Source organism: Glandiceps talaboti, chromosome 11, assembly GCF_964340395.1.
Source record: "Glandiceps talaboti chromosome 11, keGlaTala1.1, whole genome shotgun sequence".
Classification (NCBI taxonomy): domain Eukaryota; kingdom Metazoa; phylum Hemichordata; class Enteropneusta; family Spengelidae; genus Glandiceps; species Glandiceps talaboti.
This window is the reverse complement of record NC_135559.1, coordinates 19362733-19379845: the sequence shown is the minus strand read 5'-3', so window position 1 is coordinate 19379845 and position 17113 is coordinate 19362733. Positions and strand designations below refer to the sequence as shown.

Genomic DNA, 17113 nt, shown 5'->3' with positions numbered 1-17113 from the left:
CCTGCTATTTTCTGAAACGTCTCAGTTTCATTTTACATTGGAAACAAAGAAATAATCTTTAGCTATAAATATATATTAAACAATTTGATTACAAAATAATTATATTCTAGCCCTTCATGAGTTTTGTGTGTAAGGATTTCCATTAACCTGACAAAGACTCGTACTGTAACATGGTTATAGTCCCAATCCGAACAATATTTCCGTTTATACCCACCCATAGTTCTGTTACTAACCCTGGTGCTCATATGCATTGTGATGTCAATGAACAAATTCGATATGGAAACCTGCTTTCTGCACAAGTACTTTGTAGTGAAGTGGTTGGCTATAAATCATGTCTTTGGATAGATAGGTACAGAACTAGAGATCAAGGTAGTTGTTATGTTGTCCTGGCTGCGCCTCGGACCAAACAACAAATAGGCTAACCAAAAATGCATTAATATTTGACCCTTCAGGATGTCGCAATATTAAAAATAAAAATCGTAATTCAAGCACCTCAAAAGCAATGACATGGACACTCATTAATATCGTAACATAAAGCGACAGTCAAGAAAAATATTTATATCTTCTGGTTTAACATGTACCGCTGCAGATCGACCGCTCCCTTTTTTGTTTCTTTTACACGTATACACCTTCACTGGACAATCACGTCTTGACGCGCTCACAGCTCAGTAAATTAAATTTAGCATAGTCGAGTACGGTCATATTTACCATACTGCAAACCGGAATACAAATTTCAAACTTAATGTATCATGTACATGATGTTCATTACCATAATATATGGTATAATGAAAGCCATAGTTACTTAATTTCAATATTTCATAGAGTCGTAAACATTCATATGCCTGGCGTACTAAAATACGCGGCCGCCCAGTGAAAGACGGAAAACTTAACATTTTTCCTGAATGGGATTAAAATTCGAAAAAATAAAATGATAGACTTTTAGGGTGACATAGTGAGACATGTCATCTCAGATACTGGTTGAAGTAACAGTAAAATAAAAAAAGTTAAAACAAGGGGTTTTATGAGATGACGAGTATCCACGGCGATGCCGTGATTTTGTGTAATTTCCCATAGCCCACAATGGCGTTTTCTGAATTCAACAGGGTGCGAACTTCTCGTCGGTTCAATTTTTTTCAAATTTCGACTTATAATTTCAAATTTTGTATCAATTTTCCGAGTATAATAGGCAAAATTTGTATCGTTTTAGAATTTTGAATTAATATTCTATATTATTGTAATGTGTATTTGAGTATGATTTTATTGTCAAGTGTTCTTAGCCATTGACAAAACTAACGATATTTAAGCCAACACGCATCTTTAAAGTAGGCTTGACATTACGAAAATAGGTCAGTAAATGTTATAAAAAGTACGAATTACAAGGGCACTTCATCCTAAAATCATATAATCTGATATATGTAAGATATAAGGTCCTAGCACGGCAAAATATCAAGGAGTGTAAATGATATACACAAGAACTTTCCACTGTAACTTAACAGTAGACGTATCAGCGCAGACATAAATGAAGGACCATTGCAAGAAAATTAACCAATTTAGGCATCTCCTTGATTCATAAACATTAATAAACTGGCACAATAATATAGGGCCTGTCGACATACATGTATATCTAGTGCACAAGTAAGAACAAAATCGTTGTAAATAAACTGCATTATGAATATTCATTACTCGCTTGCCAAATTTGACCCCCTTGTTGACCCTTTACGCACAGTCGGCACTTCGCGGAATAGGAAACAAATAGGTACCGGTTAGTTCCAGATGACTACTACTTGGACCATTATAATTTCTCCTCGCCCCCCCCCCCCCCTCCCCAATAAAAAACAAAACACACAGAGTAAATTCTGACCGAAGCCTTGTTTCGCGGTGAGTGGGCTTGTGCGATCACAAATACATGTGTAATTTAATTTGACCAATTTCATATAAATTTGGCTAAACAGGCCCATATTATCGATATTGTTGCAAGTGCCTGTGGTCTGCAAGTGTAAACAGGACAAAGAGCGCAGTAGCCATAATAGGCATAACAACACATAAAAATTATTAAAACTAAAAGCTACATCAATAATATTTTCAGGGCAAGTACACATTGGTATCGCAAATGTATGTATTAAATTATATTGAATTTGAAACGTGCATTCTTCAGATATAGCCTAATTACCGAAACCATTAATTCTATAAATTGCTCGTTAATATTCATGGGATGTTTACCGAAACGTAATCAGTTCTTGTCACTAGTCGTTTTTTAGAAAATGTGATAAAGTCGCACCACTTTAGACAACATTGCTTGACCAGAAACAGTTTTTTTTTCTTTTTGTGGCATACCGAAAATATGCCAATAACTTATTATAACTAAAAGCTACATTACTAATATTTTTAGGACAGGTGCGCTTTGGTATCGCAAATGTATGTACCAAGTTATAATGAATTTGAAGAGTGCATTCTTGAGATATAGCCTCATTGCCGAAAACCATTAATTACGTAAATTGCTCATTAATATTCATGGGATGTTTAACAAATCCTAACCAGTTCTTGCCATTACCCAATGGAACGTGTTCAAAATTTCATTTTAATTGAGACAGCCGTTTTGGAGAAAACGATGACACAGACAGACAGACAGACAGACAGACAGACAGACAGACAGACAGACACACACACACACACACACACACACACACAGAGAGACACACACAGCCTTTCACCCGCTAAATACATCTCTTCCTTACGGAAGAATCCACATTTAAACTGAATCCCTTCCGTAAGGGCTAAGTTTTGAGATTGTCATTCCTAAAGACAATTGTTGGAATACAACAGAACATATGCAATAAGTTATTTTTTCTCATTGATTGCTATTTGCCCATTGCTGTTAGTGATCTCCTGGCCAACGACCACATGTAATGTGAAGCTTTATAGAACGTTGTAGCATAGCACTCACCGTAGAAAGAGTTTTAATGGCCAAAAACAATTATTTTTCTGGTCAGTGCCCATCACTTAAGTATCCCCCTTCCCGCATTATTTTTTTTTCTTCTGTAAGCCAATTCAGTCTGCAGATAAAAGGGAAAACACAAAAGTAACTCTCCCTACATTAATTGCCACCTGTGAAGACAACTGCAAAACTACTCATGAACTAGCCTATGACATATGCCCCACATACACACTTGCTATAACGTACTAAATAAAACAACAGTAACTGCAATGATAAGTAATTTGATTAACATTTGTTGAGAATGTAAAAAAAAATTATCGCATTGTCGCACCACTTTAGACAACATTTCCCTTATGGGAGGCATTCAGTTTAAATCTGGTTGTAAGATGCTATAACTCATTTGGAGTCTGACTGAGTACTTTATATCTAGAGTGATTTTAATGCATAACAAAATTGAATTATGCAGTCTCAAGATATAGCCTAATTACCGAAAATAATTAATTATGCAAAGTACTCATTAACACTGTAAGGTACATCAACAAGCTTTACAGGACATATGCGATTGTTATGTTTAATGTGTATCCTGAATTATATTGAAATTGAAGTATGTATTCTTAAGATTCTTTAGAAAATGATGACACATACGTACACACTCACATTTCTGCTTTAAAGTATCTCCTTCCTTACGGAAGGAAAAATGAAGTATAGGAAATTAAGCTAAAACTTAACGAAAATAAACCTGATGATCTGTGACCTGTTCAAGTCATATTTAAAGGGAGTAAACAGATAAACAATGTTATTCTCTCAAAAGAAATATTTCTTCATATACTGCCTCGAACCTACTGACCTTTGTTCAAGTTTCAGAGAGGACAGAAGTCAAGCTTTTGATAGCGGTTTCATCACGTCATTAATATTTGATACATTCTGATTTTGCCTTTAAAATAATATGTTGTCGTCAAGTATGGACAAAGAAGGAAGATGAGGATGACAAGGTTAAGGAAGAACTTTCTTTTGAAGACAAAAATGTGTGATCCTCAGATTTCATCGCAAGAAATTACTCAAAATGATAGCAAGTATTTAATAACAACGTTTAAAATGAGCTAAAAAGGAATTGCAAACAGGGAAAAGGGGAGTATAAAATGGCACCTCAAATATATGGCGAAACATTTGTGTTTCTAGTAGTGAGTTACGTTCATCTGGCGTTATTAATTTGTGTTCACACATGTAAATATTGTAAATTTACCTTACTCGACATAGTGTTAGAAGAGCCTTTCGCTCAACAATTTATCGAGTTTAAATAAAGTCAAACAAACAAACAAACAAACAAACAAACAAACAAAATTAGAAGAAAGTATAAACAGTTCTCAGTCCTGTAATTGTAATTGAACTATAGTAATGGCAAGTGTCATAGGCCTACACGTCTTTTTCCATAATTTCAAGCTTTCAGGCAATACAGCAGTACCATTTTATCATTAATACCCTGCATCAATATCAATCACAAAACAATATGAAACACATTGTAACTTACCCAATTTCACATTGACTACAGTAATGAGTACAATAATTGCCCGTATAGAGTTTAACGTTGCCATTTAGTCCTACAAGTATAGAACGCCTTGTGAGAAAGGTTACGACAAGCGACTGATCATGACAGAGTGGTTCTAGTGATACATGGTTGAAGTTTGTTACGTCTGTATTCAACATAGTCGAGTATCACTATTGGAGTTCAACAAACAGAATTTCCGTTTTAAATGTGCTGTATGCAATGCGATATAGGCGTAGCAATCGGTGCTTAAAATACATATCCGCATGCAATTGAAATGTATGATATCACAAATCCTGATAAACCATCAGTTTTCCCTTCCGTAAGGAAGTCTATATATTAGGGATGAAGTCTCTGTGTGTGTCACCATTTTTCTAAAAAACGACTGGCTCAATTCAAGCAAAATTTTGTAGACGTGTTTCATAGGGTAATGGCAAAACTGATTAGGTTTTGGTAAACATCCATGAATATTAATGAGCAATTTACGTAATTAATGGTTTTCGGTAATGAGGCTATATCTCAAGAGTGCACGCTGCAAATTCATTATAACTTGGTACATACATTTGCGATACCAAAGAGCAACTGTCCTGAAAGTATTATCGATTTAGCTTATAGTTTTAATAATTTATTGGCATATTTCGGTAATTAGACGAGGTGGCCACACAAACGAAAGTTGTTGTTTCTGGTCAGCAAACATTGCCTAAAGTGGTGTAACGAGGCAAATGTTTGTTAATTGTTCATGATTAGTTCTGCAGTTGTCTTCCCTGAAGGAGCAATTGATGTAGGGAGCGTTATTGTGTGTTTCCTTTGGATCTGCACTCTGCATTGGCTGGACAAACACGAGAAAAAAGAAGATCGAGGCAGGGTATTTAAGTGATGCAAACTCACCAGAAAACAAAAATATGTTTACAATGAGTGCGGAGTTCACAAACATGTGAAATATCTATCATTGTTTCAATTTCGTCAAATATGGACATGTCATTTTCAAATTTCACACACTAATACGCAGATAAAAAAAGAGAAATTGTATATTTTTAGATTTTGATTACAACTTTAGGAAGTATTATATTGACCTCAAACCGTCTCCTTTTTACCGTGTTCTTTACTGATTTTTCCCAATAACAAACTACCGCTGTTTGTTGTAAGGATTGTACATAATCATTTATCTAGCTCTGTATCTCAGGATATAAATACACTCTCACATATCATGAAGTGTAATAATCTACAATTTATACCGAAATATATGTGGTCAAAATATGAAAAATAGACCAAGCCTCGCCTAGCCTATGAAGAAAATTTTGAAACAAGGTATCAATAATGGTGACTTATACAATGCCCTCTATATAATTAGTGTACAGTGAGGGCACGCCGCTCAACATAATCTTGACAATTTTCCCATAGTGATTAAAGGAGTGTGAAATAGTCTACATGCAACGAATAGACAGACTGACTTGTAAACTCATGCCGATCGTTGTGTTGGTGCAGCAGAAACTTATAGGATTTGGAGCAGATACTAGATGGTACGTCTGTCGGTCGAAATAGGAATGTGTACACTTTACCCAGTGACGAAGTAGGGCAATTATACCGTACCACTTCACTGTATTAAGTTGTAAGTATGTAAACTTTCAGATGCGTAATTATAGCAATGTTATGTGGGTTTGAATTTCGTTTATTATTTGCCGTGGAAACTTGACAGGTGTGCATATCCCGGGTATCTAGTCGAGGATGTCAAGCTTCCTGTGCTGAGAATAGGAAGCGGGCATTTAAAAGAACATTTTTGACAACTTACTTTCATTGGGACTTGAAAAATCACAGATATAGAGTTAAATTTCTTGCATAAATCATAAAATTGCAAGACTATACCCTTACGTAAGGCATTCAGTTTAAATCTGGTTAACTTTCGAACCGACAAAATTGCGAATTTCGATCGCACATGTACACAAAGGTAAGTAAAGGATATACAAAGAGGAACATGGTATATCCTACGAATACCACGGTTTTGTGATGTACTTGATTATGTTCAATATACAACTGCATTCCCATCTCCCATTTACACAGATACATGAGCGTGCACACTCAAACCATGTCACATAATTTTGATCAGTTGTTTGGTATTGCGGAGGGGGGGGGTCTGCGCATGCGTTACTTCAGGGTTATGAACCGGGAAACAACAAGTAAAGATACATTCAATCTATTGGAAAGAGCTCTAAATAGCATTTCTTTTTATGTAGACAAGGATGAGGAAATAGATTATCTGTTCTACCATATTGATCCAATATCCGGCCTTACGTATTTAAACGTAAATCTCCCATTTTTTTTCATTTCCTTCTATTTCATATATAATTTACTTTGTTCAAAACAAGACAATACGCTTACCACGTGCACATTGACAGACATTCACGGTATCAGGTATTGTTGAGTGTCTCAAATGAAAGCACGTCAACATGTTAAAGTTTGTAAAAGTGTGTAGTTGTATGGCTGAAGCTATAATGAAATCGAGATATGTATTTTTAGATTTTGATATAATGATACAAGGAAGAGGTAAAACACGGAAATGTTGCACGGTTAGTTGTGATATTTATATAGATATGTTGTACAGGTAATCTTGTTATGCTTTCGACTCGTCTGACAACTTGATTAGAAAGATTCGGCAGTATGGAATTCAATACATATAGTGACAAATTCTGTCAAATTACCAAAATAATCACAATGTCAACTTGTCAACCTACGTTATGTACATGGAGAGTTCAGTTTACGTTACTCTCTAATTGCAATAATTACTGTTGAAGATTATTACACAATTTTAAAGAAATTTATTACAAATATCGGCAATTTGTATTATAATTTTCGTTCACAGAAATGTATTATAAATGTCAGTTTATTAAAAATGTCGGCAATTTCTTTAAAATGTAGGTAATTTCATGTCGGTTTAGTACAAATGGTGGCAATTACTACAAATGTCGGTTGTACAATGCTTAGGTCACGAGTATTTTCCGGCTGAATAAAGAAAATATTGGACAATACCATCATTACACCAGTGCCATGAAAATCAAAGTAAACTCGGTGAATGCAGTGACAATAGGGAACTTGCAATCCAGACTGGGCATACTCAGACGCAAAGGACTATGGGATTATCTGTGGTTATCGGAATACCTAATCTGGAGCTACGGATAAAATAAACCTCCCACAAAGATCAAGGTGACTATAAATTGATCATTCGTGGTTATAAACATTGTAACAATATCGTTTACAATGCCTATAGATTAGTACTTATTATCATATTTCCCATGACGCAACATTCAACATGGCGGGTTTGCAAGTTCCCTATTTTGAACGTTTAAATTTGACTCAGTTCGAACACATGCAGAACCAGTGGCGTAGCCACGCGTTGTCGTCACATAGAACGCGCCTTATCGTGACGTAGAACGACCAGAGTATATTCCAGTTTGTTATTCAACTTGGCTCTCGCATGATATAATGATATTTATATTCACAACTGTGACTACATTGTCAATCTGGGAATTGAACTACGGTCGCCCCTGTGGATGTTTAGTCGGATCTTCGCAACTAAAATGTATATTATTTTGTAGATAATACACCCAACCAGTCTATATATTCTATTTCATATTTTTTTTCTAAACCAGTGCCTACTGACCAACTGTATAACTATATTTCTACGTTGTCATACACACAAAGTCTCCATTTTGGATTGTTGATATAATGCTGCAGTGATAGGATGGGTTAAATGTAATTCACATTATTGTTCAAAATACCTATTTAATCAAATTAACTACAAACTATCATTTTGAACTTCAATCAATCAAAATATGGTAGTTGATGGCACAGCAAAGCTAAGATTGTGAATATGTATAATTTAATAACAAAAATTATCAATAAATATTTAAAACTCAGTCTCCCATTGCTGTATAGGTATATTGACATGAACTTCGTAAGGGTGGCCCTATTTTTTTAATGTTTCTCATTACTTTTTCATGGCAACTATGGGTCGGTTGGCCGTTCGGTCGATTAGAAAAAAATAATAATAATAATTTTCTTCGTGTTTCTCTGCCTCTCCTTTTCCTCCTCTCTATTGCTTTTCATTGGATTCCTGATAACAAACCCTTTCCTAGCTTCTCTCTACACTCTACACTATTTGCGTATTGATCTATAACTGTATTTATCTTTCATTTCATAAATAACTTCATCTTAGTTAATCCTTGACATCATAAAAAAAAATTATTCAACCGGTTACTTTGAAATCAAAATAATTGCTTAAATCTACACTATATGTAACTGTAGTATTATTTGTTTCTCTCAGACAACCACTTGCAATAGTATGGTCACAGGAAATTTTAACAATTCATATATTTTTTAATGGCGAGTTATTCGTATTGACATGAAAACTGTAACTTCCGGTAGAAGACTGTGAATGAAACTCTATCGTCGTATCAGTTACTGTATCCGAATGGTATGTTGTTGGTGGCGCTGTTCGTCGCTCTCAGAACAAGTCGTTGGCGAATTCATATCTGGCGTACAACCAATTAAACATGTCAGTCTAGGTTACCATGCCTTATACGATTATGATGAACTACCTTAGGGTACAGTTTATTCCAATGAACGTTTTTCAGACGGTATCACAGGTAAAATGAATTGTGCTAATTTATACGGTACGCGCAAATTCTTGTGATATTTCTTGCTGCGGCCTGGCATAGCAGCTGGATTAAGTAAATATACAACCTCTCCCACTAAAATACATTCCGCGAAGCGTTTTTATCGTACGTCTCTTTCTTTTTGTTGTTGGTCAATTGTCATGTCTTTTAGACTAGTCTGTAAGTTGATTTTAAACAGTATAGTATGCAAATGAATAAATAAGTTAATTAGATAAATAAATACACACATAACTAAACAAATAAACGAACGAACGAACGAACAAACAAATGAATAATTGATTAAATAAATGACCAAATAATTAATTAATTAATTAATTAATTAATTAATTAATTAATTAATTAATTAATTAATTAATTAATTAATTAATTAATTAAAATTCTAACCTACCTACCCTATTTTCTGATGTCATGTTATCCGAAACAAACATTCGCCTAAACGGATTTGTCATAATAATGTTAGTATGGAATTGGTTTTGGTTGTTTACTAAATTGTTCGCGTGACTCGACTGTAGGTTCTTTATTTTGACATTAAACGGTAGAAATCCGTTCACAAAATGTTGGCAAGACCATCAGTAGTGGTTGGTATGTATTGATTTACATAATACTTCGAACTTGGTTTTCTGAAATTTGAGTAGAGCGGTACGTATATCGTACATTTTGTGTGCCTTTATAAACTATGATGAAATCTGCGCATGTCAGCACCGGGACAAAAGAAGATGCCCTTGTGTCACGTTATAAGTCTTAGACTTTTAATAGGTCGATCACAATAACGCCGACTCGGATTGTTTGGCGCGGTATCCAAGACGTGTTCAATACATACATGTAAGCGCATTTAGGTCGTGTACAATACTGCTGGCGTAGGACACAGAATAAAAATGGTGAGTTTGTCGGACTATCTGTTATATATATCATGAATCTAAATGTGTCTAACAATCCTTGTGTATATCTAGAATGTAAAACAATGTGATCGAACGCACACGGTACTTGTATGAACGTGTCGATCGGTGTTACGTACTTGGTGAGTTTAGAATATATGAACTGTGAAGTGACAATCTGTGGTAGCTAATTTGTATAAACGGCAAGTGAAAGTGTGTTGAGTGATCATAATATGAATGCTATATGCGTTGCTAGGCTACGTTTATTTTGTTACTGTATCGTCGAATGTATTTAGTATTAAAGCATCGATACATTTGAAAGTACATATAGTCAACACTGTACAATTTTCAACTTAACACACCTGTTATTCATAGCCAGTGACCCCGTTTGAAAATGGTCATCATGGTAACGGTCAAATTGGCAAACGCGGAGTCTTGAATTAGTAATTAGAATAAATTGTGAACTTGTGATTACTTGCAAATTGAAAACGTTAGAAAATTGAAAAGAGTAGAGCAGTATTTGTATACAAATGAACCTATGTGTGTGTGTTATAGTTGACGCTGTGCTGATCAATGGAAACGTAACCAAGTACCTTTTGTTGGCACTGTTTACAACGGAACCTCACATTTTGAAACACTTTGCCAGCATGTTATTGTTGTCATTACGACCTCCATGATGAACACAATGTAGTGCATGCTATGCTAGTCATTATAAATCATGCCACGGCCAAAATCTCCAACGTTGCGGCGTCGCGTACCGTTGTTACCGATCGAAGGCCTTTTATAGCCCATATTTCCCTACGTTAGTTGTTGAGTTTGATCGATCTTCATATAAGGATCACCGCCGGGAACCCGATCCCACCTAGGTTTTACTGCCGACCCTAAACCTTTATTTATGTATTCGAGAAACAAATATCAAATCACAAAAATTGTCAAGTCTCACGACTGGATGTCAACTTAAAAAGACAATATAAAATATAATAAAAAAATCTACCTACCCCACCTATTCTAAAATTGAGCGTAATCGGAACCACACAATGTTTTTGATTTGTCCTGAATATGTATCTCATGATAGCACTTCAAAGGTAATACGTATTTTTCACCAAAAATAAGAATGGTAAGTTGGTCATCAAGTGTATCTGTATAATGGCCTCCATGGAAAGAAGCCAACCCTTTAACGCTTTGCCATACCATGCGTTGTTCATCACGCTTTTTGAGTTTTACCCCGAATAAAGATATTTTACAATAATAATGATAATATATATACATTGACATTTGAATTGAATAAGCTCAGACCCTCAACATTCATTGCATATTCATATAAAACCATAATATGTATGTAGTCATAATTGCTTCCCCTGTATAGATAGACTTAGACCTATGTAACGTTACCAGCAGCTTTTGATTATCATTAATTTTTTATTTTATTAAAATGGTACAGGAGGCTCTAGTTCGCGAATACACTTTTGAAAATCTTACACAAGACGAACGTGCTGGTAAGTATTTACAAGTTAGTTTTCTATTCAGCCCTGGTGTGTGCATTTTGTCTCTCCTTCCACCGTCCTAACACGCCTTGCATTTCGCGAGCATCCGTTTTATTCAAACCTAGATCAGAGTTTCCCGCAGCAAAATGTCCGGCGTGGTAGGAGAAAAGCAAGAGTACAATCTAAACACGACCGGTTTCAAGTTGTAGGCTATTTACAAGTGTAGTTATGAATTTGGTGTGTTATGAATAACTGTTACAATATAACCCGTAGGATGTCAAAAATGTATGAAAAGTGCTCGAATTCTATATAGATAGATGTTGTTATTTTAACGATAATGCCATCAGCAAAGAGTGAATTATTTATTTTGCCATTGTCAATTCTTTTCTAAGGGAACGAGCAGAATTTACGATGGTAAGGGGGGGTTGAGGTGGAAATGGGGGAACCATCAAAACATAGTCTGAAAGGGGATTCAACATTTTTGCTCATGATTTGAATCAAATTAAATCCGGCCCCAGGAGCAGTCTTTTATAGTACATTTGCAAAATTCCATGGTATGTTATAAAACCTATCATCAATTATCATGAGGTGGCTGACTGCCATAGGATGTGTTTGTGTATTCATCTCTCGAAGGGTATTGAAGACAATATTGAAGTATTCTATGGCTTTCAATAATGTGTATGGTTTGAAACGCCACGCCGTTAAATGGCCTCCTTCATGTCTTCATTTTCACAAAAGTGCTCACCGTGAGCCCAATGTGAGATCTCTCCCTGCAAAGCAAGTGACATCTATTTGTAAAGAAATCTCTTATTGTGCATGTACGCTGACATTAAGTGTTTGCCAATGTTACTTTAATGTACTGTACTGTACTAGACATCTCCAGAAAGGGGGCGGGGTTGGGGAGATAATTGCATATATAAAATCTGTGTAGCCTTGGGAGCCTGCGAATTTTAAGATCTCGAGGGTGAGAAAAAAATTGACTAAAATATTTACATCTCAAGCCCCCCCCCCCTTTCGTACATTCTGCTCATACCCTTAGGTGGAAGCTAAGATAACAGTATTTCACTAATTTATTAATTTATGCTCTCCGGTACGGTGATGTGCAATAAGTAGGCCATAGATAAGCTCTCTGCATAAAGGTCTGATTCAAAGATTCCAGTGCAGCCTATAAGTGTGAACGGTTAATTGTCGTAGGACTTTATTCTTACTTTCTCATTGAGTTTATGGGTACAACGTAGAGGTCGTGGTCGTTCTACAGAATGAGTCAGGCCAGTCCGTGTGTTGATTTGAATGTAAAAAGTGGGATTTTGTGAGTTATCTTACTAGTATAGTCAAATACAAATACAAATACCAGTGTGTATTTTAAGCATGGTGCAAAGAGAGAAGTCGTTGTGCAAAATACGTTATTGATGCGTCAGTCCTACAACTTTCATGCAATGTCAATGGCCAATATCTAGATTTTAGAAAATTTTTGCGGTTTGTGTCTTTCAGAATTCAGAGAAATGTTTACCATATTTGATACAGATAATAATAACAAAATCGATAGAGAAGAAGTAGCAGATGTTATGAGGGCTTTGGGTCAAAATCCATGTAAAAAAGATGTTGATGACATGTTTGCCCAGGCAGACCTTGACGGTAAGTGAAATTGTGATTCAGATGCAGTCAAAGCGAACACAACACAGTTTTGTTCTGGCATGACGGTTCTGACGTAGCATCACCAAAGATCACGAAAACTAGTGACATGAAAACAGTATGCATGTGTGTATGTATGTGCGTGCGTGCGTGTGTGCATGCATGCATGCTTGTTTGTTTGTTTGTTTGTTTGATTGTTTGTTTGTTTGTCTGCTTGTTTGACTGCTTGTTTATTGAATGCTGATAGTCTGACACGTTGCCATGGCTGTATGTAACATAAATTAATCATTGTTGCAAATGACTTCTCCTTGTTTGTAATAATATGAATTGATTATCGATGTAAATAATTTTTCACAATGTTTGTAGTAGCGTATTTCAGACCCTTGTGTACTATGTCACGGCCAAAATAATCTCACATATAGTTCTTTGTGTCTAACCTGGTCTTGATGCAAACCTGGTATCCAATCGAGTCACCTCTAACCCCGTCTGGTCAAACTTATTCAATCCTGAACCAAACGTTGTTCATGCAAATGAGTAAACCTCCAACTATTAGAATGATGTAAAGAATGTATAAGTAGCATCCTGAGTTGACAAATATACCATATATGGACATCATGTTACTGCCCCCAATAAATACTAACTTATTATAGGGCAGAATTCTGTGATTTATTAATAAAAGACATGATGTTAATGACTGTGTGGGAGGCTGTGAATGAACTTGAAATTTCAGGACTTCATTTAGCTAGGCTGAAGGAGATCTTATTGTAATATTCGATGACAAATAGCACTAGACAATATAGCTATGTCTAGACATGCTCAATTTCAATACCAATTTTGTAATTAAATCATGTACGTTATTCGTAATTTGACCAACTATTTATCTATAATGGCTGTTTTTTTTACTCTTGTTTGCAGTTAATGGAACGATAGACTTCGACGAGTTTTGTCATCTTATGGTCAGGATGAAAAATGACCATCCAAATGTTGACCAAGAACTCGCAGATGCGTTTAAGGTATTTGATAAAAATGGTGATGGCACGGTCTCAGTGACAGAAATTGCGTATGTGTTGACACATTGCGGTGAGGAATGGACCAAGGAGCAAACACAAGAATTGTTGATAATGATCAAAGAGTCAGATGCAAATAAGGACGGAATAATTAACTACAAAGGCAAGTACTATAAAAATTATAATTATTTTATGAAGTTTAAAGTTGCCAAATTTATGATTTTCTTGAGGAAAAATCCAGTGAAACAAAATAGAAAAATTCCGTGTTTATAAATCATGAATTCATAATTCATGAATTGCAAAAAAAAAACTAAATAAAAATGTGTGAAAAGCTTGCTATTGTACGTATGGGCAGCGATTTGTAAAGACTTTTATAATTATTGCTTAGTTTTGTTATAAATACACGGTTGGTTTGTGTTGTTGTTTTTTTGTTAAAATACAAAAATATAGTATAATTAAGCTTCTTTTAATAATCATAACAATCCAAATAGATATTTTCATCCATCCATTAATGTGTTTAGTTTATATTAATTTGTATAATAATTCATCATCGGTTCATCATATATGAAAATGTAAAAATTCACCCCTGATTCACAGGACTGAAACCACTTAAATCATACGTCACGTGGTATGACGTTATCATTCTGTCGTTTTCGCAGATTAAGCGAGGCTTTAAGTTCGTCAAAATCTCTATAGGATTATTCATACTACTAAAATCTATATTCCTCATTAATCCATATATCTATTTTTTATTTCCTCTGCAGAATTCGCGGAATTAATGTGTAAACTAAACTGATGTGGATACAAAGTCTTTGTACACAATCGTCGACGTCTGCCTTTACATCATCCAAGGCCAAATGAAACGAACAGTTTTGTACATAGACAATCATTGAGTCATCATGACAGCAGACACGCTGAATTATCATGCCAGCAGACACACTGAATTATCATGCCAGCAGATCTACACGCTGAATTTTGACCAGTTAACGCATTTACAACTCTCGTATATAGTCTAGAGAAAGGTATATCAGATTCATAAAAAATAAGCCAATGTCTACACCAATTGTTCACATGGAATAATTAAATTTGTACAACATCTTGCCACATTTTAGTAAATAACAGAAATACATTAACTATTTATGTGTACACCAATTTATGTATGCATGCATGCATGCATGTATGTATGTATGTATGTATGTATGTATGTATGTATGTATACGTATGTATGTATACGTATGTATGTATGTATGTATGCATGCATGCATGCATGCATGTATGCATGTATGTATGTATGTATGTATGTATGTATGAATGTATGTATGTATGTATGTATGTATGTATGTATGTATGAATGTATGTATGTATGTATGTATGTATGTATGTATGTCTGCATGTGTGTATGTATGTATGTATGTATGTATGTATGTGTGTATGTATGTATGTATGTATGTATGTATGTATGTGTGTATGTATGTATGTATGTGTGTATGTACGTATGTACGTATGTATGTATGTATGTATGTATGTATGTATGTCTGCATGTGTGTATGTATGTATGTATGTGTGTATGTATGTATGTATGTATGTATGTATGTATGTATGTATGTATGTATACGTATGTATGTATGTATGTATGTATGTATGTATGTATGCATGCATGCATGTATGCATGTATGCATGTATGTATGTATGTATGTATGTCTGCATGTGTGTATGTATGTATGTATGTATGTATGTATGTACATGTATGTATGTATATGCATGCATGCATGTATGTATGTATGTATGTATGTATGTATGTATGTATGTATGTATGTGTGTATGTATGTGTGTGTGTGTATGTATGTATGTATGTATGTATGTATGTATGTCTTTGTCAGGCTGTCTGTCTATCTCTGTTTCTTCCTTCCTTCGAATTCGTATGTTCGTTCCTGTTTTGCTTCGTCCGCTTAATTATTCATTTGCATTAATTGCTGGTTACACCCCATGCTTCTCCCAATTATAAAAGGGAATACGTGATAATCGTATTTATGTATTACGCCATATATCTAGTTTACATGTGCTAGAGTCGCGCCATTTGCCCCTAGGGGTGTATCCAATTCCACATTCGGCCTTTGTCAACACTGATTTGTAAAGTACCAAATGATGGAAGCAGCAGATATTTCAAATCCACGAATTCCCGAAATGTACATGTTTTGACCCTTCCTTCATCTTGAATACCAGTAGTCGTGCACGGGCAAATAATTTCTCACTTTTCGCCGACCCTGACCATAGTTGTATGTTCATGGGACATATATGTTGGTGTCCCGTTCCAAAATGTCGGTTCTTTCTGTCTGTTGCCGAGTTTGAAATCAATTGTTTTGTCATATTCTTATTTTGCTGGCTGTCGTCGGGTCACATGTAATTTGTTCATGTTTTTTAGCCCAATGTTGCGGTTTGGGCTAGCTCCCAATCACTTCAGTTCATCATTAATTTGTTTGTTCTACGTAATTAGATTGATAACCAATCACAGGTAGAAGTGTATATCGAACAGGGACTTGGCATGGGGATTTAAACTTGATAGGTTTGTCGGTGGCCGAGTGGTTAAACCACTTGCCTCTTACCACTGCGGTCGGGGTTCAAACCCACTCATGGCTTCAACTGTCTTTGGTTAGCTGACTCAGAGGAAGCAACATTCAACTACTTGTCTGCTACTTAAGTTTAACTGGTGCTTGTAGAGCGAATATTGAGAATAACAACGTACCTTTATTACCGTACCTTGATACCGGAATAGGGCAAAAGCCCCCCGTCCCTGGCCGAATCATTACAAAGGTTATACAAGCCTCATACATAAAAACAAATTTCCAACATAGCCGTGGTTGCATCTCAGTTTAGTAATTTGATATAATTGGTTATTGGATTCTTCATAGGATTGTGAGTTGGGCAATAGTCTTACACGGTTATGTGTACATGTATTCATAGGAAAAG

At 35.3% G+C, this 17113-nt stretch overlaps 1 protein-coding gene across 1 annotated transcript; it reads left to right on the top strand.

Annotated features, from left to right (window-relative positions):
- The first annotated feature begins 9909 nt into the window (after positions 1–9909).
- On the top strand, positions 9910–15242 carry LOC144442394 (calmodulin-like). Its single transcript, XM_078131728.1, has 5 exons — positions 9910–10026; positions 11465–11519; positions 12999–13142; positions 14055–14309; positions 14911–15242. Exons 1-5 carry the CDS (start codon positions 10024–10026, stop codon positions 14940–14942), a joined length of 489 nt encoding a protein of 162 aa, XP_077987854.1. The 5' UTR covers positions 9910–10023; the 3' UTR covers positions 14943–15242.
- Positions 15243–17113: the final 1871 nt, after the last annotated feature.

What these genes read in the sequence shown, in the direction of transcription:
- LOC144442394 (XM_078131728.1), top strand. An exon ending in TACACAAGACGAACGTGCTG is followed by an intron (nt 11,520 to 12,998) that starts GTAAGTATTTAC and finishes TGTGTCTTTCAG; the next exon opens with AATTCAGAGAAATGTTTACC. An exon ending in TGCCCAGGCAGACCTTGACG is followed by an intron (nt 13,143 to 14,054) that starts GTAAGTGAAATT and finishes TCTTGTTTGCAG; the next exon opens with TTAATGGAACGATAGACTTC.